We start from the raw sequence: 22025 nt of genomic DNA, 5'->3' as shown, positions 1-22025 counted from the left end.
AACAGGTACTATGTACAAACACAGCCATGACAGACCAACTTTCAGCCCTGCCTCACGGGTCTTGAGGAACACTGTGGCCATGAAACAGCCTGTTCCCTGTGCCAACAAAGCCGCTCCCTCACAAAAGCAAAGGAAGGGAGGGAGACAGAAATATAAGCCACGTTACCTTGTAGAGTTTGAAGAACGTCTCGTAGATGAAGATGAGGGAGATGAGGAAGGAGAAGATCTCCTGGGTGTAGCGGGAGATGTAACGTACCAGGAAGCTGCCCTCAAAAGCCACCACCAGCAATACCAGTATTATAAGCCACAAGCCGATCCAGACTCTCCCCGGATGGTACTCGATCGCTAAAGTTTTACAAAACTGTGTAGAGAGAAACAGGTGGGGTGCAGAGAGGAAAGCACAGGAGAAGCTAGTGAGATGTTGGTGGTTCTTTCCCCCTCAACTGAACTTGCTCTGGAATTAAACAGCTATCCAGAATGTAGAGTATTGGCCCTCCTCACGATACACTACACGGGCCATATTGTAGCCCATTCCTCCAGTGAAACCTGCATAGACATTTATAGCCAGGTCTGCATATAGTGCACAGGTGCTTCTGGTCACAACAAGCAAGCAGATTTTGGTACATGTGAGGTTCAACATCTTAAAAACCTGAGCTTTGTTCTTTTAAAAGGAAGCAAGTTTCTACCAGTTATGACAGGAATGTGAATGTTTTTAGACTCCCAGCTCCCATCCATTCCTGATCATTGGTCATGTTGGCTGAGGCTGATGGGAACTGTAGTCCAACAACACCTGGAGGGCAAGATGCTGCCAACCCCTGACTTTGTTGTTGTTTAGTCACGTCTGACTCTTCGTGACCCCATGGACCAGAGCACGCCAGGCACTCCTGTCTTCACCCCTGTCTTAGGGTTATGGAAATAAACCTGCAAACGCTCAGGCAGAATGGTTTTACTGGATCAAAAGCTGCCTAATCTAGCATTCTGTCTCCATCTGTGATCAGCTAGAACCACCTGGAAAGTAGAATCATAGAATCATAGAGTTGGAAGAGACCACAAGGGCCATCCAGTCCAACCCCCTGCCAAGCAGGAAACACCATCAAAGCATTCTTGACATATGGCTGTCAAGCCTCTGCTTAAAGACCTCCAAAGAAGGAGACTCCACCACAAGTAGTTAGGGTTCTATGCTAGCCTGTTTTTGGTAATGAGAGATATACTGCCTTCAAACATGGAAGTTCCATTTTACGTAACAGCTAATGACCATGAATAATAGAACTGTCCTCCATTTCGAATTCGCCTACCCTGTTTTAAAAGCGATGTAAACTAACAGTCCTCACTACATCTTATGGCAGCCATCCCCAAACTTCGGCCCTCCAGATGTTTTTGACTACAATTCCTGTGTTCCCTGACCACTGGTCCTGTTAGCTAGGGATCATGGGAGTTGTAGGCCCAAACATCTGGAGGGTCGCAGTTTGGGGATGCCTGTCTTATGGTAACCATTGAATGGACGGGTAACATATGGTGATCTCCATTGACTGGCAGGGTGGATCTGGGGACTGCATAAGTTTAAAGAAGCTTTTCAGTGTGTTGAAACAAGTAATCATTCAACAGGGATGTTATTTATAGCAGGATACCTACCCCATAATAGGCTTCTTCAAAGACCAGAAGGGGGCCAGAAAAGCCAATCACAAGCAAAGGTTGGGCTCCAAGCAAACAGAAGATGACGCCCTGGACTGCCGTGGAGATCAGAAGCTCAGATACTCCCATCTGCTTTTCAGTCTTCTCACCTGGAAACAGCAGATTATCGGCAAGAAAGAACAAACCTGGGGTGTTTCCTGCTTTAAGAAACTTAAGAGATCTAACTGGCACATCAGTAAAAGGGCTGAAAATTTTTGAACTGGAGATAGACAATGCTTCTTCTTAAAAGAAGTTTAACTTCTCAAGGCTCATCCTTATTTCTTTTGTCTCGCTGTTGATAACAAAACAGATCAAAAGCCTGCTTGTCGAAGCTGAAAGTGACATGAGTGGACGCACACCATGAGCAAAAATCCCTTTAAGTCCTATTTAACAAATGCCATCTATCACCAGCCTTAATTACTGTAATGAGTTTGGGGTTGTAGGTAGCCTTGGTTTTCAGGGTCCCATCCAACCCTATGATTTTATAGCTGTAAGACAGGATTCTGCAAAAGAAACAACAACCAGGGAGGGGGCAACTGCTAAAATGGCCAGACTATTTTCCTTGCTAAGTAAATAACCAAGTCTATTAAGGTATCTGCTTAAGCTAGAGATCTAGATGTAAGCTAGAGATCTTTCCGGAAGGTGTGCCAGAATATATCTTTCTTGTTCTTCCCCAATCCCCTGGCTGGAGGAGATGTCACCAAGGTCTCTTAGTTTACCAGCATCCAGCCATTAAAGGAATAAAAGAAATGTCACTAAATAAATTTCACATAGTTGAAGATGAGTAGCATAGGAGTGCCTGCGGTCCAAAGGTGATACAGATGTTTTTGTGCTTTAAATTGCTTTTATAACTATTTACTTTACATGTAAGCTACCCATACGTTGGAGCATTGCTTATGGGAATAGTGGTATAAAACTTTTCTATAAGCAAATCAGTCGGCAAGCAAGACATGGAAGTGGCCTCTAGTAGGGTTTTTCTGGCATAATTTTCTAGCTGTTGTTCAAGCCTCACCTACGTATGAGAAGGACTTGGGGAAAACAAGCAAACCAGCATAGCCCAACCTGCTGGGAAACTTTGTCATTCCACTTCCTGCCCTGTTTTGTCCAGCAAAAACTCAAGAGAGGAAGTGGTGCTGAGCTGCTGGGAACTCCAGTTTGATGCAATATTTTCCTCGTTTTCACATTAGTACTTCCCCACTGGTAACCAGTTTGTGATTCCTTGTCAGGGTGCAGCAAGCAGCCCCAGCTCCCTTACCCAGAAGGCCTCCAAAGGTAATGGCAGGAGAAAGGGCAGCGAAGTAGATAAAGATGACGGCAGCCAGAGACTGAGCATTGAGAGCGTCTGTGATGTCACTGAGGTACTTGGGATACCGGCGTTTTATGTCCCTCACCAGCCCTCCGAAAGGCCTGCCAGTCCTGTGCAAGGGGTCATCATCATCCTTTTCTGGGGTCTTGAAGGCTTGGTCCTGCAATTCTTGCTCTATATGAGACAGAAGAACACAGGGAATGACAAGGCTGAATGAATGAAGGGAAAAGAGGCCTGATGTTTTACTGGGGGCCTCAATAGGGCTGTAAGCCTTGTTTTTTGGGAACATAGGTTTTGCGTTATGTGGAGCTCACGAGTTTCATCCCGAAGCCAGTGTGGTGTAGTGGTTAAGAGCAGTAAACTCGTAATCTGGGGAACCAGGTTCCCATCTCCGCTCCTCCACACGCAGCTGCTGGGTGACCTTGGGCTAGTCATACTTCTCTGAAGTGTCTCAGCCCCGCTCATCTCACAGAGTGTTTGTTGTGGGGGAGGAAGGGAAAGGAGAATGTTAGCCGCTTTGAGACTCCTTAGGGTAGTGATAAAGCGGGATATCAAATCCAAACTCCTCCTCCTCCTCCTCCTGTGGGAAGCACTTAAGGCAGTGGTGAGGAACCCCACAACCTGTGGGCCATTTGGCCTGTGAGCAGGTTTGGCAAAGCTACACTCACCTGCCCTACACCTGACATTATCTATGACATTTAGGTGAGGGGCAGCTGCAGGGATGGAGGAAGAATTCTATTTGGTTCTTGTTTAAAGCTGAATCCATCAAATTCAGGTTCCAAAGCAATGTGAGAACCAAAACATAGCCATCCTCTGAAATTCTAACTTACCTGAATTTTGCAGTTCTACAACCAAACAATGTTGACAAAAATGCATACATCAAGGGAAAGTATGCATAAAAATGAATATATTAGTAAAAATAGTATTAAAAATGCACTCTATTAGAAGTTGTTTTAATGCGTACATTAGGCAAACCTGCAACCAAAATGAGTTTATTGGACACTTCTGAAAATCAATAAAAATACATGTATAAAAATATGTATGTTTCAAAGTGCTGCAAATGGTGTGTTTGCTCCAACATGGCTTAATTTCAAACTGTTTGGGTGATAACAGGTCGCCTGATGTCATTGTAACATCAGGTGATTGAAAGCTGGGTGGCCCTGCTCACCTATCAGACTTGGCTGGTGGGAGAGGTAAGAATATAGAGTTGTAGCCAACTAATTCCTGCTCAGAGTAGACCCCGTGAAATTAGCGAACCTAACTTGGTAACTTTACATTAACGGGTCTACTGTGAGTGAGACTAACATTGGCTACAGCCCGAAGAGGCATGTGATTTGCTGCCAAGAAGTGTGATGGAGTCTCCTTCTTTGGAGGTCTTTAAGCAGAGGCTTGACAGGCATATTTCAGGAATGCTTTGATGGTGTTTCCTGCTTGGCAGGGGGTTGGACTGGATGGCCCTTGTGGTCTCTTCCAACTCGATGATTCTATGGTTCTATGGTATCACCGAGCATGTTCATAGTGTTTGTTTTTCATCAGCGCTAATCTACTTTAAAACTCTCTGCGTGATATACAAATATACAACATCTGAGAAGTACCATAGCTCAGAGAGAGCTCATCTGCTTTGCATGCAGAAGGGTCTAGGCTCAATCTTCAGCATTTCCAGGTAAAGCTAGGAGACCTGTCTGAAATCCTGGAGAGCCACTGCCACTTAGGGCTCATTCAGACCCCCTTTTGTGTCGCATTTCTAGGCTTTTAATGTTTGATGCTTTATTATGTTTTTATATATGTTGGAAGCTGCCGAGAGTGGCTGGGGTAACCCAGTCAGATGGGCGGGGTATTATTATTATTATTATTATTATTATTATTATTATTATTATTATTATTATTTGCAGGTCTGCACTTTGAATCTCCATGTCCAAGTGCTTTTTTTGCTCCGGTGCTTTCCCCATGAAAACCCTCTCTTTACCACAGACAACAATTCCACTGAAAACCCAAGTTGCTGTTTGTTCCAATTCCGTGTCAAAGAGCAGGTTTTCCTGGGGAAAGCAGTAGAGGCGGGAGAGCACTTGTACATGGACCAGGAAAGCACAAACCTGTGCTTAGAAAGTGTGGGGCAAACGTAAGTATGGATGGGCCCTTAGTGGAAGTAATGTTGAGCTGGATGAGACCATCGTCTGATTCAGCCTAAGGCAGCTTCCTAGGTTCCCTAGGTATGCTTGGTAGCGATCAGGCAAAGTTCCCTGCAGATCACCCCTCAGTGATTCATACTTACCAAGCTGTTTGGTGAGCTCTGTCCTCTCCTCTGGCCGATACCTTTTTCGCAGGAGCTCCTTCTGCACTGGGAACAACGACTTAAGGAGCGTTTCACTTTGGATATGAGAGGGCGGGACGACAATGCAACAGTCCAGGTATGCATCCAGGCTCTTCACCAAGTCTTGCCTACTTCCTGCCATGTAGGAGTCAAGGCGGAACACCTAGTCAGGGAAGAAGTTAAAACATGGAATCTCAGGGAGGCAAATGTTGTGCTTGGGAGGGTTCGTAAAAGGGGCAGTTCCTGGGGTGAATTTTCACAGGATCTTCCTGTGTCCTGAATGATATGGCTTATGGCACATGGCCAGGTCCACATTGTTTAATTTAACATGCTTATTTTAACACTTTTAGCTCCTGTTTCCCCCAGAAGAGTTAAGTTAAGCTTGCAACACGAGTATGAGGTCCACCCTTTCCAGAGTGCTTCTGTCTACCATACTCAGGTGAATGAGCAGATGCAGGGAAATTCTAGATCAGGCATCCCCAAACTGCGGCCCTCCAGATGTTCTGGCCTACAACTCCCATGATCCCTAGCTAACAGGACCAGTGGTCAGGAATGATGGGAATTGTAGTCCAAAACATCTGGAGGGCCGAAGTTTGGGGATGCCTGCTTTAAACTCTTCAATTCAACTTTTCTATTATCTTCACTGTCACACTCATGACAATCAATACATATGTATTCCCGTGACTTTGGGCTTTTCAAAATATATATTAGAAAACATAACAAAAATGCACAAAATACTGTGTTACAACGGTTTGCAACATACCGTACATATTAATTTACCACATTTACCTGGGAGTAAGCCCCACTGAATTCAGTGGAGCATGTATCTTGAGTAGACATATGCAAACTGCATTGTCAGCCTTTTACAGTAGGTACAGAGGGTTTAAAGGTAAAGGTAAAGGGGCCCTGACCATCAGGTCCAGTCGTGTCCGACTCTGGGGTTGCGGCGCTCATCTTGCTCTATAGGCCGAGGGAGCCGGCGTTTGTCCGCAGACAGCTTCCGGGTCCCGTGGCCAGCATGACAAAGCTGCTTCTGGCGAACCAGAGCAGTGCACGGAAACGCCGTTTACCTTCCCGCCGGAGCGGTCCCTATTTATCTACTTGCACTTTGATGTGCTTTCGAACTGCTAGGTGGGCAGGAGCTGGGACCGAGCAACGGGAATTGATGGGAATTGTAGTCCAAAACATCTGGAGGGCCGAAGTTTGGGGATGCCAGTTCTAAATCTTAAAACAGGGATAGAAAAAGCCTGTGACTCTGCAGAATAATGTTGCTGGACTCCCAGCCTCAGCTAGCATGGCAAAATGGTCAGAAGTGATGGAAAACAACACATGGAAAGCATCAAGTTCCCCATGCCTAACCTAGACAATCCTTCCTTCCCATGAAAGGAAATTCCACTACTTTCTTGGGCAAGCTGAAACTATGGAGGGTTCCAACTTACCCTTTCGGACATCATTGTTGAGATGGCTCTCCCAATCTCATGGTAGTAGTTGGCGTGAGGGGAATCTGGGCCCAGAACCACAAAAAGGAACCGGACAGGCACAGGAACCTCCAGAACGTGGTCCAGTTCTGCAGCATCCTTCAAGCGCACAAAGGCTAGAGTGGGATGGTCCACGATGCTGGCCCGGCCTGAAGGGAGGATGGAGGGGTATGGGGCATCATTTAGGGGGCTTAGCAGAGAAACAGAAAGAAAAAGAAACACAAACCATGTGCAGGAAAGGAAGGGATCCAGGCAGAGGCAAAGGGAGGTGGAGTGGAAGAGAACAGGGACAAGGGAAGAAAACGAGAGACAGCAAAGTGAGCAAAGTTTGCAAATGAGTTTGGCTAAGCCAGATAGAGAAGCAAAGCAGCATTTCTGCCAGGGAGAAACATGGCTCCCCCTGACAAAACGCACAAGACAAGCAAGTTTTCCGACCAAACTTGCTAGATTAGCATACATCTTGTAGAAGGAAGAAGTTATATTATATCCCATGTTGGCTTGAATTAGGACTGGCTCTACCATTATGTAGGGTGGAGGAGCAAAACTGTGGCAATTTTTAAACTCTCACCCTGCCAAAGCGCTACCCTTCCTTGTACAGTACTGTATATATGTTGCTGCTTCTGGCTCTATGGCACCATTTGAGGGTCCCAGGGCTATGAGGGTCCCAACCTCCAGTCCTAACAGTGCCATTGCACATGTTCAAAGTACTTACCGACCAGTACCAGTGTCGCTTCTGCATCACATGGGATCTTATCTGCCAGTGGCTTCTTAATGCCACCGCTTGAGCCTTCCTGCAACAAGAGAAGCAAGCAGTTAACCCCCAAGGTCATGAGGCAGGTTGACATGGCCCAAGTTCATTTCACAGTCTGTGCTCTGTTGCTGCCATCAGAATGGGGGATTCTGAGAATACGATGTTTTCATTTTTATGAATGAATTAGAATTTCCAGTCGTTTATTCCTCTGGCCTCAGCACGTGAATGTCAACTCTCAATCTAACGTGTATATATGAAGATCTGCTGTGTTTGGTGCGGGTCTTGGGTTATTGTTGTTTTTAAAATAGATAAATGCAAGTATTGACCATTGGAACAGAAATCTGCTTTCAGAATGTATATATATTTGCACTTACCCTTCCCTGAAAACATGGCAACTTTCCCTTTTTGGGACTTATGGATATATAATTAGAAAAAGGCTTTGGAACTTCATTTTCAATATACGATTACAGCGGTGAGACTTTTATATGCACAAAGATGGAAAGACTCATAATTACCTACAATGGAGGAACTGTTGTCAAAATTACTGGATTTAGCTGAGATGGCTAAGTTGCCATGTTTAATCAGAGAAAAGTCGTTGTCAACAATCATAGCTGCCAAGTTATCCCCTTTTTAAAGGGATTTTCCCTTATGCTGAATAGGCTTCCTCGCGAGAAAAGGGAAAACTTGGCAGCTATGTCAACAATTACTAAAGATTGGAAACTTCTTATAGCCTTTTTGTGTGGAAAAGAAAATGCACTCATGATATTTGGGTTTGAAGATGGAAGATAATGTTGGTTTATAGAAAGTGGATTTGTTGGGTGTTATATTGAAGTGGATGTGTTGAATAATTTTTATATATAGCTGACAGATATGGTATTCTTTCTTTCTTTCTTTCTTTCTTTCTTTCTTTCTTTCTTTCTTTCTTTCTCTGTCTTTCTATCTCCTTCCCTTTCTGGTCTGTGTTTTTATTTAGATTAGCTTTTTAGCTTTGATAAAAAGAGATATTTGATATCAATTTTTGTATTCCTATTTCCAAATTTTAATATATATATATTTTAAGGACAACTTTTGCAGATTCAGGCTGCAACTCTAAGTATGGCTTACTTCTGAGTAAAGGTGCTTGGATTAATCTGCATGCATTCTTTGTAGGATAGAGCATCAGTATCTTATGGTGCCAAACAGGCATATGAAATGAAAGGCTTTTGATTTACAAATGAACAGTGGGTTGTAAGTGCCCTTCTATACCTGAAGAGGGCTCCAAGGACTGATCACAAAGTGGTCCCAGCCTTAACCCAGTGTGACTCTATTCTGGCTCAAATCCCAGAGTTCCTGGAGTTGCGTTCACCATATTGGTCTTCTCCATCTCCTAAACCCACTGAAAGTTGTCTTACCTGCTCTGAGTCAGCAGGTAAGGTCTTCATCTCAATCTGGTGATGTTCATGCAGAAGTGGCTGTCCTGAGTCCTGGGCATCAGTTCTGTCCAGCCGCCCAGGCAGAAGAGCCCCCACTGAAGCAGACTCATCAGGGTGACTGGACAATGGGGGAAATAAATGAGAGGAGGGGAAGGAACCAAGAAAGAAGGGGCAAGGAGGCAAGGAGAAAAGTTAAATGTCCAGGACCTCAGACAAGCAGGCATCCAGTAAATAATTAAAATTAATAAATACTTTATTACTGGTTTCGATCACAGGCAACCGATACATGTGAAACTGTCAGAGGAGTTGGGAGCCAATATTCAGTAGGCTCAACACACACACACCCCACAAGATGGAGAAGATGAGGCCCAGTCCTAGCTGGGAAAGGTATTGTCTCTGTTGTCGCAATGAGCTTCCAAACCCTCATAAATGATTGTGAGGATATTCCCCTGCCCCTGCTTCAAGATCAGGAGAACTTCTGGGGTTATCCACAACACACTGCACTATAGAGACTCTCTTAAAGGTAAAGGTAAAGGGACCCCTAACCATTAGGTCCAGTCGCGGATGACTCTGGGTGGGGTTGCGGCGCTAATCTCGCTTTACTGGCCGAGGGAGCTGGCGTACAGCTTCTGGGTCATGTGGCCAGCATGACTAAGCTGCTTCTGGCAAACCAGAGCAGCGCACGGAAACGCCGTTTACCTTCCCGCTGGAGTGGTGCCTATTTATCTACTTGTACTTTGATGTGCTTTCAAACTGCTAGGTTGGCAAGAGCAGGGACCGAGCAACGGGAGCTCACCCCATCACGGGGATTCAAACTGCCGACCTTCTGATCGGCAAGCCCTAGGCTCTGTGGTTTAACCCACAGTGCCACCCGCGTCCCTCAGAGACTCTCTTAAGGGGCACAAAACCATGTATGACATGGACACACTCTTGCACTCTGCCTGAATTTGGAGCCAGCAGGGACGGAATGGGATCACCTTGTGCTGTGCTTTGGAAGTGTACCTGTGCTGAAGCAGGAGAGTCCTTAAGACTAACTCTCGGTCATCCGGCTTGATCTTCCCTTCATGGATCATTTCATCAAGCATCTGATTGGCAATCCCAGCTAGGCTCTTCTCTTGTAGGTCTAAAAGAATAGTTCCTAGAAGAGTAGAAAGAAGGAGCACACTGGCTGAAACCTGACAATTCAGAAGATATACCTGCTAAGATTTCAAAGGTTCAAAGGAAGAGGATTTGGGAATCTTTCCAGATGACTATTCAGTTCCCCCAACAAACTGTCGACACTCTTATTTCAGAAAGTCCAGAATTTTCAGCAAGGTTATCCTCATGCTGTTGAATGGGTTGAAACCTATTTTTTCCCTAAGCTACCTTAAATATATACACATATGTATATGTATGTATGTATGTATGTATGTATGTATGTATGTATGTATGTCTCTCTCTCTCTCTCTCTCTCTCTCTCTCTCTCTCTCTCTCTGTGTGTGTGTGTGTGTGTGTATAAAACTTTACTGAAAGAGATAACCCTTGTTTTGGGGGCCCTGGACAGGGTCTTTGAAATTATCCCAGGAACATCTCTTCTAGGGGCAAAACAACATGGTCATCTGGAATTTTTTTAACTTCCCCTTTTCAAGGACAAATAACGTAGAATCAGGATTTAGGCAAGAGGGAATTGGAAGTGGTGGGTGTGTTTGCCTATGGGTTGTAGGCAAGCAGAGCTACTCCTAAAAATGATTGCCTGTGCTCAACCTGAGGGCCAATTCATACATAAATTCCGCATTTCCTCAATGCTACAGCACGACAACTGGCACAAACCTCACAGCAATTTCCCTCACCTTTGCTGAAAGCCCTGCGCACCTCCAGAAGGCTCTGGAAATTCAAATAGGAGATGTGTGGTCTTCCCCAGTGCCCCATCTCCTCAAAATCCTCTTCCAGGTTGATCCAGTGAGAAGCCTCCATCCAGCGAAGCTCGTTGTTCCTGTCCATGACCAGTTCATGAAGTTCTACAAATGCCTGGGGAGTATAGCAAAGGGCCCTGCGATTATGGTGGCCACCATTCCCCTTCCCCTTCCGGAGCTCTTTAGGGCAGATCTACACTCATGGTTTATAAGGAATGGTTTTTTATAACATTATGTTTTTCGCTTGTAACGCCAGAGGGTGCTGCAGAGCAACCGGCAGCAGGGAAACTGCATTTTGACAAGACAAAAACAAGGTAAGGAACGTTTTTAATTTACCAGTATGTCCTGTGACATTTTAGAACGATATATCCAATATTGTTCTAATAACGTTAAAAAGGTCAGGGTAGATCCAGCCCAAAGTCTCTTTAGCAGTAGCAAAAGAGGCAGAAACTCAACAAGTGCAGAGATAGCTTAGTGGGAGGCCGACAGTTTCACCTGTTTAATTTCTCCCTGCAATGATCACATTAAAGACACAAGGAGCACTGCCAGAAAGAAAAGCTTCCTTGTTGGGGAGACAAAGTAAAATCCAAAGCTCTCCAGTCCCGAGGAACTTACCTCATGTGTGTTTCTGCGATAGGTGGGTGGTGGGGCAGCCTCCCCCCTTCCAAGTGCCTCCTCAGGTGAGGAGCCACCTGCCAACAAGAAAATATGTATATTTATTACTTCTGAATTCCACCCCTTCCCCAAATTCATCCAAGAAGTTCCATGCAGCGTGCATGAAACTACCCAACTAATATGCCCCCAACAACCGTATGAAATGAAGTTAAGCGGGGAGATATGGCCTTGTCAAAGGACACCCAGTAAGCTTCATGCCTAGATTTCCCTTGTCCAGGTCTACAGCAATGTATCTACTGCCCCGCAGGGTCTCAATAGTTAATCAAGTCTCACTGCGCTTTGTTTCCTTTCTTGTGTGGCCCAGGTGAACTTCAGGTGTGTGACAGAAGGTTTTTTGTGTATATCCCTCAACTGGAATCAACTTTGTCCTTAGAATCAAGGTGGCATACTGGCTAGATTGTTAAGACTACAGCTGGAGAGACCTTGGTTCAAATCTCCACTCAGCCATGTAGTTTCCTGGGTAACTTTGATGTGGCCGTGCTTCTCTCTCAGAGTAACCATCCAGAGCTCCCTGGAGGCAGAATGGAATAAAATATTATAATAATAATAATAATAATAATAATAATAATAATAATAATTAATAATGCCTAGCCACAGCCTGGTTCTGATTATTTAAAAGTGAAAAAGGAGGGCCTTGTATTGGGGGTAAAACAATGTTATGCTATAATATAAGATGATCAGCTTTAGCATCATCGCTGTGTCAATCGATGGTGCACACGACAGACAAAATCCCCAGTCAGCTTCTAGAGGCCAGGTGGAAGTGGTTGAAATATCAAGAATAGGCATTCTAGTTCACGAGTACCAAAAGGTAAAATGTATCCCCAGTGGGAAAGATATAGCTCTGTGGCAGAGCATCTGCTTTGCATGCAGGAAGTTCCAGGTTTCAGCCTCAGCATCTCCAGGTAGGCCTGAAACCCCAGAGAGTTGCTGACAGGCAGTGCAGACTCTTAATCTCAGGGTCGTGGGTTCGAGTCCCACCATTGGGTAAAAGATTCCTGCAGTGCAGGGGCAGGGGGTGGGACTAGATGACCCTTTTGGTCCTCCCCAACTCTACAATTCCATGAGTCCATGAAACAGAAAGCACTGAGCTAAATGGCAGCTTCCAAATTTTCAATCGCCTCAAAAAGGCAAAGACAGGGTCAAAGTAGGGAACAGTTTTTGTGCCCCTGACAGGTACCAGAAAATCAGGACAATTGGTGCAAACCCAGTTTCTCAGAGTTCTCTTGCAGTTTTTCACGGCTCCTCCTTCTTTTTATTTTCAGTTCCCCTAATTTCAAAGATTTGTCTAGCTGTTGTAATGCCAACAGAATAGGCATTTGAAATCCATTGCTTTCTTTTCTTCGCTCTGCTATCAGAAGTCAGGACCTTCATTTCAACTGAGCGTAAAAGATAAGAGAGGTATTGTCCTCCTGCTGTCAATTTCTGGAAGTCAGTGCTCTATATATATTGGCTGCTACCGTACAACTGATCTTTGAGAAAGGTTCTAGAGGGGGTTGCCAGGATGCTGAAACTTCAGGATTTTAGTATCATTCTCTGGGTCTCAAAAAAAAAAAAAATGTAAAAACGCAGGGTGAGAAGCCAAAATAAAAGCAGCAGGTAATTGCGTAAAAGCTCCAGTAATTTTGTTTTAGCCCTATGTCTACCAGGCTGCAAGATATCAGGCGCAGGCAGGCTCTCCTGTCTGCCCCCCAAATAGACACCACTAGGTTCTGCTTCTGTCTCACAAGGTTCCACCTCCTTGCAACCCTGCATTTCAGGATTGGCACTATCCTGGCAACCCTGCATTTCAGGATTGGAGACCAAACAGCAACCCTTGTTTCTGACAATCTCTGCTATACCTTGAGTGGGCAAAAGGATCCATTGTTTGGTGCTTTCATGCAGAGTTGAGCGTAGAAGGCAAGGAAAAGGGTGCCCCCAACCCTATGGCAGCTCTGTATTTTAACATTTAGCACCTTAAAATGATATTACACCAAGAACACAATGTACATCTAAATTATGCAGAACTCAAAAAGGGCTCCAAATCAAACTTTGGTGATTTGATGTGTATAAAAGCACAGAAGAGTGTCAGCAATTTAATAATAATAAAATATTTGGCATGCATAGATTGCTTTTGATCTGTGGAAATCCTGAATCATAGATTACTCTCTTAGCCATTAAATGACATCAACTCTTTATTTATTCACAACTTGGGCAAGTAGCAGAATTCTGGATGGCATGCTAAATGACTTTCACCACCAAAAGGCAGTGAAGACCTTATCTTAAATTGATCCCTTATGATAAGTAGGAGCAGCCGGTATTTCCTGCCATGGTCATCCAATTTAGCATAAAGAAATAGCACATATATATATATAATTAATATTTTGAAAATTGGCATATTAACTCCATGTATTTGCCACTGGCATTCCGATTATTAAAACATAGAATAATATGTTGCATGAGCCCAAAATAATATGTTGCGTGAGCTATCAGCTACTAGATGTTGGAAGAAAATGACAGGAAAGGCCATCGTTTCTCCATATCTTGTTAGTGAGGTTCCAAAGCAGCCTTCCTCCACCTGATGCCCTCCAGGTGTTTGGACTTGCAACTCACATCAGCCCTCACCAGCAGAGCTAATGGCAAGAGATGAAGGGAGTTGTAGTCTTAAACATTTGGAGGGCACTGGGTTGGGGAAGTTTGTCCAGGCCTGTTAGAATAGACTGCTGGGTTCAGTGGATCCTTGGTCTGAAACAGGGGTCAGCAAACCTTTTCAGCAGGGGGCCGGTCCACTGTCCCTCATACCTTGTGGGGGGTCGGACTATTTTTTTTGGGGGGGGGAATGAACGAATTCCTATGCCCCACAGAGATGCATTTTAAATAATAGGACACATTCTACTCATGTGAAAACACGCTGATTCCAGGACCGCCCGCAGACCGGATTTAGAAGGCAATTGGGCCGGATCCAGCCCCTGGGCCTTAGTTTGCCTACTCATGGTCTGAAGCAACAAAGCTGTTACAGTCGTACCTCAGAAGTTGAACGGAATCCGTTCGACTTCCAAAACCTTCAGCAACCACGGCGCAACTTCCGATTGGCTGCAGGAAGCTCCTGCAGCCAATCAGAAACCATGGAAGTAGTGGCGGACTTCCAAGGTACGACTGTATTGCATTCCAAAGTCTACCCCTCTACCCCTGTTCATTACACCAAGTGCAGAATCAGATGTCACAGAGCAATATCTTCAAATGTGGGTATGATTTCAAGCAAAAAAAGTGCTCTCTCTCTCTCTCTCTCTCTCTCTCTCTGTGTGTGTGTGTGTGTAAGAGAGCAAAACAGAGAAATGACAAAGCCACGAAGAGTTCTACACCTCCATGCACAATTTCTTCACTTTCAGTGGCTTCCACATCCCTCTTTGGTAGTGACATGTGTTTCAAGACACAGACCTGCCACTGTCACATTTAGTTCCACACAAAGTTGGGACCAGCCAGTTCCAAGCTTCCCCATAGATCCAGACAATGGTATGTGCCACAATCACAGGAGGACTTTGCATCAGTTGAGCCTCAAACAAGCAAGCCAAGCCACTTGCAAGGGAAAACAATCAAACAAGAAATCCCCAGTGAGTGTCACCACCAGCCACTCTGGTCTCTCAAATACCATCCTGATGCCTAAAATATAGTTACCATTCAGGCTCTGAGGTTGAAGTAAAATCAACTTCTCCGAAGGGAAAGTATATTGGAATGTAAATGCAGCCTCCCCTCCCCAGAACACTACCTGACAGAGTCTGGAACTGGTTTTTCATTGTTGTATGTCAACTGCAATGTACAAATAGGCTGTGAATTCCCTACAAAAAAAACTCCACACTCTTCAGCATTACACTACAAATTGTCAGTACTGTATCAAATATATTCCTCGCTGTTCAAGAAAGAATGTTGCCCTCCTTGCAAATCGCAAATTTGTGATGGTATCCCTACGACAAATTCCCCCCGTTTTGCCCACCACAATGAAGATTCAAACTGGGGAGACTTCCAACTCTGTATGTAGGTGCAATCCTGGTCTTAGCTGATGGCAACGTTTTGCTCCAGCTCTCCTTTCAATGCCACGGCCCATTAAACATAGGATATAAGAACAGATTAAACGTAGGGTATAAGAATAGATTACATTGTCCCTGAGTTGGTGCAGAGTGCATTTATTTCAGCATGTACCCCTGTGGAAAGTCTCCACAGATCAGGGAAACAGCTTCCAGATGTGAGGTTGGCACTTCCAACATGGGAACAACCGCCTCCACATTCAAGACCAAGAGTGATGGTGCTGGTCCCCAGTGCTAGTCACTTCAAACAGTTCTGATTTTTTCCCCAGAAAGCCCTCACAACCCACATTCAAAGTTTCTTGCACACATGTTCAACTTCTTCCACACAAAAATGCATTTAAAAGGTAATCTCTGGCCATGGTACTGATCCTCCCGCTCAGTATAATCGCACCCTGCCCCCACCAGCTTTATCCCACATACCCTAAAAGCAGGCACAGTCCACCGTCCGGCATCCGAAAGAAAAGAACTCCTGGAGTTTTGGCTCTATAAACCCCCCTTTTGGCAACAGAGCAGGACACCTGGGCCCCACCCTCAAATTCCTGTCACAAGTGGTTTTTGTGTTCATAGTAAATTGAAAGCCACTCTAACTTTGCTGACAGTAAATAAAGGGGGCCTTGGGCTCCTATCTAGGTGAGGGGACCAGTCTGGAGGCTTTCAAGAGGTTAAGCCGTAAGAAGTGCTTCATTACCGAGCCATGACAAGCTCTTCAAGTTCACTGTTAAGCCAGGGCACTTTATTAATCACCTGCTGGGTAAGGTCTTGGTATATAAAAGGAGCAGAGCTACAGCAGAGCGCACTGAGCAATAAGATAAAGCAAGTAATAGTAAGATGCAGGTTAAAATAGAAAGAATAAAAGCAGGCAAATGGGAGAGTGTGGTGCAGTAGAATTCAGCACAGCATCTAGGGGTGGGTGAATCTATTTTTCCCAGCTTAAATTCAGTTCTTCACATTCCCACATCACTTTGCGATTTTTTTAAAAAAAAGTATTCATGAAAATTCACCAGTATTTTAGTGTGCATTTCTCCTAATATACACATTTTTGCACGCAACCTTCACTAGTATAAATCATTTTTTGCGTGTTATTTTCACTGATATATTCATCTGTACACATTACTGGGCTGGAGAACAGCATTGCAAAATTCAGAGAAGGGCGAGTTTTCAAGGGTGGCTGGGTTTCTGTTCGCTTTGGGAAATGCCAGTTAGGTATGTTAGCCTTTCAGTGTGAACTGAATTTATCCCCTGTCCCTTATAGGGTTCCCATCTTCTTTAACTGTTGCTGTGCAGAAACTGTGACTGTTCCAAACTTTGGAGATTGCACTGCATGAGCATAGAAATTTGCATACGGGGTGCAGAATTGAGATCCCCGAGAACCTCAGCTTCCTTCCTTCCTTCCTTCCTTCCTTCCTTCCTTCCTTCCTTCCTTCCTTCCTTCCTTCCTTCCTTGCCTTCCTTCTGCAAGTCTCTGGTCCTTAAAATGACAAAGTATGGCTTGAAAGTGCCTGGATGATGTCCAACAACTTCTCAGAAAGCTCAGTTGTGGGGAGGGAACTGAGCAGGACTTCTAGGGAGGTAGGCTTCACTCAAGTGTGTAGCAAGAAATGTTGTGGCAAGGGAGCCAAAGGCTGTCCGTGTGTGTGTGTGTGTGTGTGTGTGTGTGTGTGTGTGTGTGTGTAAATAATTGCATAGCAGCTAGAATCAAATTATAGACAACATAAAATTAATTAAAATTCAATAATATTTAATCTTACAAAAGTTAGAAACAAGTGCCTAGCATTTACTAGTCATTGAGTGCCTTTGGAGGAGAAGTAGGGGATCTTGCATTGAGCAAGCTGGAATCCTTGCGTTAGTGGACGGATACCACCTACTGCCTTAAACACATCCAACCATCATCTTTTGCTGCCCCTGTTGTCTGGTCTTGAGCTCCTTTCCAAACCACTACCTCCCTCCCACTTCAAATCCTGCCTCAAAACTCCTTAGATCTTTGATTTATCCCCCTTAGTCTTCATCCTGAACTGAAACTTCACTTTGTGTAACTGCGTTTGGACATATCTATTACATCCACCATCCCTCCACAACCCTTATTTCCATTGTTCAAAAAGTATTTCTCAGTTTGTTGTGGCAGCCGCTGCATTTTGGGTCATGTCCACACTGCAAACCACCATCTGCACACTGATGGTGCTTTAAAAAAAATTATGATGTTGAGAGTGATGGAGTCGGGCAACTGCCTACACTGAAACAGTGTTAAGTAGTCCTTTATACCACTCACATTCATCCGTTCTCTCTCACACACATACATACCAATAACCCAAAGAGCTGCTTTTAACCAACTGTAAACAGAAACAGCTCGCACTCAATGGCTTCTGTCTTCATTTCAAACAAAATCTTTATTTATCATCAATAGCAGAAGCATTCAAGGAGAAGCTGAAAGCAAACATCCTTGTGGGTGACTGATTGCCTGATAAGGAGAAAAAACTCACAGAGCAAAATGTAAGGTGGCTGCTGTCTGGTATGGACCAGCTTCCACAGGACGAGAAGCAGAGGTCATAGTCCCAGTCATAAAGCATCTCGGCTCCCAGATTGGCTCCCAGCCCATCCTTCTGATTGGCTGGGGAGTGGCCCTGTATCACATAAGGGCAACCCGTGTACCTTATGTGGCCCTTGGCTGACTTCCATGTGGCCCACAGTCCCCCTCCCCAGGTCTTTGGTACTGATCACTGATCAACACTTGATCAAAAATCGGTGTGCACACTCATCAGCTGCTCCTTGCACCAATGAGGTAGCCGATGGGGGGGGGAGGCAGGGGGTGGGATTACTGCAACACCACTGTTCACCTGTTCCCTTTCCTCAGGTGATTGGTGCTGGGTGCAGCCAAGGACTGCAGTGATTGGCTTGCTCCTCAGCTGTTCCCAGTGCCAATCAGCTGGGCCTATTTACCTCGGCAAGGTTCAGAAAACCTCAGACTTAAACATTTTGTCAGTGACCTTGAGAGGGCATGATTCTGAGCAGAGATGCAAGAGAACAGGGAGGAGTGTTTAGCTGCATAGGTCCATAGCTGCCAAGTTTTCCTTTTTCTCGCGAGGAAGCCTATTCAGCATAAGGGAAAATCCCTTAAAATAAGGGATAACTTGGCAGCTATGCATAGGTCTGTAGATCTTTATCCAGTGGGCATACCTACAGCATATTGCCCTGCTCTTCCCCTAGTGGGATTCCTGATTCCCCCCCCCCCAATTATTTCCCCCATGTACATCTGTAATTGTGGGGAAAAGAAGTCAGGAGGTGGGGTGTCACCATTTGGATTGGAAAAGTGGCTCGTGGTGAAAATGTTAAATATCTTTCGCTAATGTTCCTTCATTCTCCCAATGCCATTGTTTAAAAACAAAAAGCACCCACCACGGCTTTCTTTCACATCTTCGCATGTGATGTTTAATTTTTCTCTGTCTATATATATATATATATATATATATATATATATATATATATATGCAAGTTTCTAGCTGTCACAGCTGCAAAGATAGGTTTCAAATCATATTGGCAATGCCTGCAGAAATAACAGAAGCCAATAGGGAACTTATAAGTAATTCTGTAATGTGCATAGGTCTGCACTCATTTCCATAAATTATTTGCATGGTGCACTCAGACTGCAGAATTCTTTTAAAACTTTGGTGTGGATTTTGGGCTGTTTTTTAAAAGCATTCTTTACAATTATCCATGAGGCTGAGATGAAGAAGTGTGCATGCACATGAAAGCTCATACCTATGACAAACTTAGTTGGTCTCTAAGGTGCTACTGGAAGGATTTTTTTTATTTTGTTATGATTTCTCTGCTAATTACCCAGGGATTTGGCACTCTTCCCCCTCACAATTCATTTCTGAAGATGCTACCTTAATTGTTTTGGGCATTTATACCAAACCTTTAGAGTCTTCAAAGCACTTCCCGTACATTAACTTGTTGCAATCCTTATGCTTAATTTTAATTGATTTTATGATGTATGTTATATATCCATATTGCTCACTGCTTAGATTGAAGCTACAGTATTCAACTGCACAGTATGTATGAAGAAGATAAGAACAACCTGCAGGATCAGGCCAATGAGCCATTTAGTTCAGCATCCTGTTCTCACAGTGGCCAATCAGGTGCCTGTGGGAAACCGGCAAGCGCTAGAGCCCTCTCCCCTCCTGTGGTTCCCAGCAACTGATATTCAGAAGTGTTACTGTGAAGTAAATTAGTATTATCACTCCCATTGTGCAGATAGGGAACTGAGACCAAGGTCATACATCTTCCCCCAAAGAATCCTGGGAACTGTAGTTTTTCAAGGGTACTGGGAATTGTAGCTCTGTGAGGGGTGTTCTACAGTTCCCAGGGTTCTCTGGGGGAAGCCACGTGCTTTCAATATATGGTACGGGTGTTACACAATGTCAGCTTGCCTAAGGCCACTTAGTACGAGTTAGTTCATGGTAGAGGCAGAATTTTTTTTTAAAAAAAAGGGAAAACCTGGTTTTGCAGCTCAAACTTTTAGCCTCTACACGACATCGTCACTGCACTGAAAATGCCACTGCATGGCACTCACTTGGTCCATTGTCCTCACAGCTCTGAAAGTGTCCCTCCTTCCCTGAGGGCGATACCCTTTCCATCCTCCTCCTCCTCCTACTCAGGTGATATGCTTTCCGGCGGTGACCAGGCCAGGAGGAACGACAGAAAGAGACACACACCATACAGAGACGCTGGCAAGCGCTGACTTGGTGATCTGAAAGTACAGAAATGGGGGGTGGAGGTGGGAGGACAACATGGGTCCCATGTTGGTTCCTTGACTAGGGTTTGTTTTGCAAAAAATGACTCCACTGTCACAGCCAGGTAACACTCTGAAATGCTTTGGCATGAACTAAGGGGATGCAGACCCAGGAGGATATGGGCGAAGTGTCATTAAGTCACGTAGAAGGTGATCACAGGATTCATAATCTGGTTGCTTTCCTACAAAACTTCTTTTAGCATCATGCCTAGGTTGCAGAGTGCCTGCCTTTGGAGCTGACCTGCCTGCCTTCTTGAGGAAGGGGTAAAGAGCTGTGCAGGGCAGCCATGAACTCTTACTCTAAATTCAGAAGTGTCTGAAATGAGTCAATACACAAACTGCTCAGCTCAGACCCCTAGAGAACACAGGGCACATCCATACCATACATTTAGCACCCTTAAGGAATCCTGGGAACTGCAGTTGGTTAAGGGTGCTGGGAATTGTAGCCCTGTGAGGGTTAAACTACAGGCCCCCGATTCTTTGGGGGAAGCCAGTTGCTTCATAGAATCATACAGTTGTAGAGTTGGAGGGCTCCCTGAGGATCATCTAGTCCAACTCCCTCCAATGCAGGAATAGGCAGCTGTCCCATACAGGGATCGAACCTGCAACCTTGGTGTTATCAGCAGCATGCTCTAACCAACCGAGCTATCCAGGCTGACAATGTGCTTGAAACGTATGATGAGGACGTGACTCTGGGAGGAGGAGAAAAGTGCTATCCTTCGTTCTTTGTGTCACACACCATTCCTGTCCCAAGACAACAGGATGAAGAATGGGAAAGCAGAGGATGCCAAAACTCCTGGAAGGGTCTTGAAGTATTTGTTCTTCACGTCAAGCCCTGACCATAGATGGCCATTGCTTGGAACACACAAACAGCAACCAGAAAATTGTAAGCAAGAGACATGGTCCAGCTCACAGGCACAACAACTATCTGTTCAACCCAGCCGGCACTGCCATTTACTACTAAAAAATTAGCATTATGTTTTATGTGACTCTTGTTTTGCATAGTGCTTCCCATCATTTATTGCACTTTCTTTCACAACAACTTTAAGAGAGAGAAGCTTTTGATACCGGTCATTAATATTAAAAGCCTGAGAACTGTTATTTTGTTATGGGCTGTATTTTTGTTAGTTCCCAGGATTCTTTGTGGGGAGGCCATGACTGTCCAAAGCTATAAGAATGCTTTAAATTTATTGGGCGGATGGGAATAGAGGGGTCTGAATGAACACAGGGCCCTGATCATGCTTTGAAACCCTGGTATAAACTCTTGTGATAGAAGAGGATTCTCTTTCCTGCATGCACACATGGTCCCCCTTCTGCCCTCTCCCGCTGCAAGGGAAGAGGGATGTGAAAAAGAACGAGGAATTAAGAAAGTGTGTTAGAACCCAAACATAAATAGCAAGCCTAACATGGCATGCAAAATGTGCTGGGTTTTATGTATTTTCACATATGGTTGTTCAGAATCACTTTGTGACAAGGGTACTGGTTTCCAGCGAACGCCATTGCCCCTCCCACAACCCAAACACCACCATAGAATGCAATGCTGAGACGTATCAAGTTCAGCAACGCTCCTATCCCCATGGAGCATAAATCCAACACAGAAGACTACCTGGGAAATTGGGAATAGTGCACAGAAAGACCCTCTATATATACCAAGTCAGATCACTGGTTCATCTAGCTGACTGCCC

At 44.7% G+C, this 22025-nt stretch overlaps 1 protein-coding gene across 4 annotated transcripts in view; it reads right to left on the bottom strand.

The window, feature by feature from the left end:
* The window catches only part of SLC4A1 (solute carrier family 4 member 1 (Diego blood group)), a 44873-nt gene that overhangs the window by 14166 nt on the left and 8682 nt on the right, over positions 1–22025 (bottom strand). For 2 of the 4 annotated variants that reach the window (XM_060281518.1, XM_060281517.1), the window contains exons 4-14: positions 20122–20298; positions 11437–11513; positions 10759–10936; positions 9932–10067; positions 8909–9047; positions 7479–7557; positions 6728–6915; positions 5250–5451; positions 2927–3151; positions 1633–1781; positions 167–361 (exon numbers count right to left, since the gene is read on the bottom strand). In XM_060281518.1, the coding sequence (XP_060137501.1) occupies positions 167–361; positions 1633–1781; positions 2927–3151; positions 5250–5451; positions 6728–6915; positions 7479–7557; positions 8909–9047; positions 9932–10067; positions 10759–10936; positions 11437–11513; positions 20122–20298 (1745 nt within the window). Of the gene's footprint in view, positions 1–166; positions 362–1632; positions 1782–2926; positions 3152–5249; positions 5452–6727; positions 6916–7478; positions 7558–8908; positions 9048–9931; positions 10068–10758; positions 10937–11436; positions 11514–15974; positions 18980–20121; positions 20299–22025 lie in introns of those variants that run through there. The other 2 variants (XM_060281519.1, XM_035134950.2) reach the window with 2 other exon arrangements.

The sequence above is a fragment of the Zootoca vivipara genome, chromosome 13 (genome assembly GCF_963506605.1).
Source record: "Zootoca vivipara chromosome 13, rZooViv1.1, whole genome shotgun sequence".
Classification (NCBI taxonomy): Eukaryota; Metazoa; Chordata; class Lepidosauria; order Squamata; family Lacertidae; genus Zootoca; species Zootoca vivipara.
This window is presented reverse-complemented; position numbering and strand designations above follow the sequence as displayed.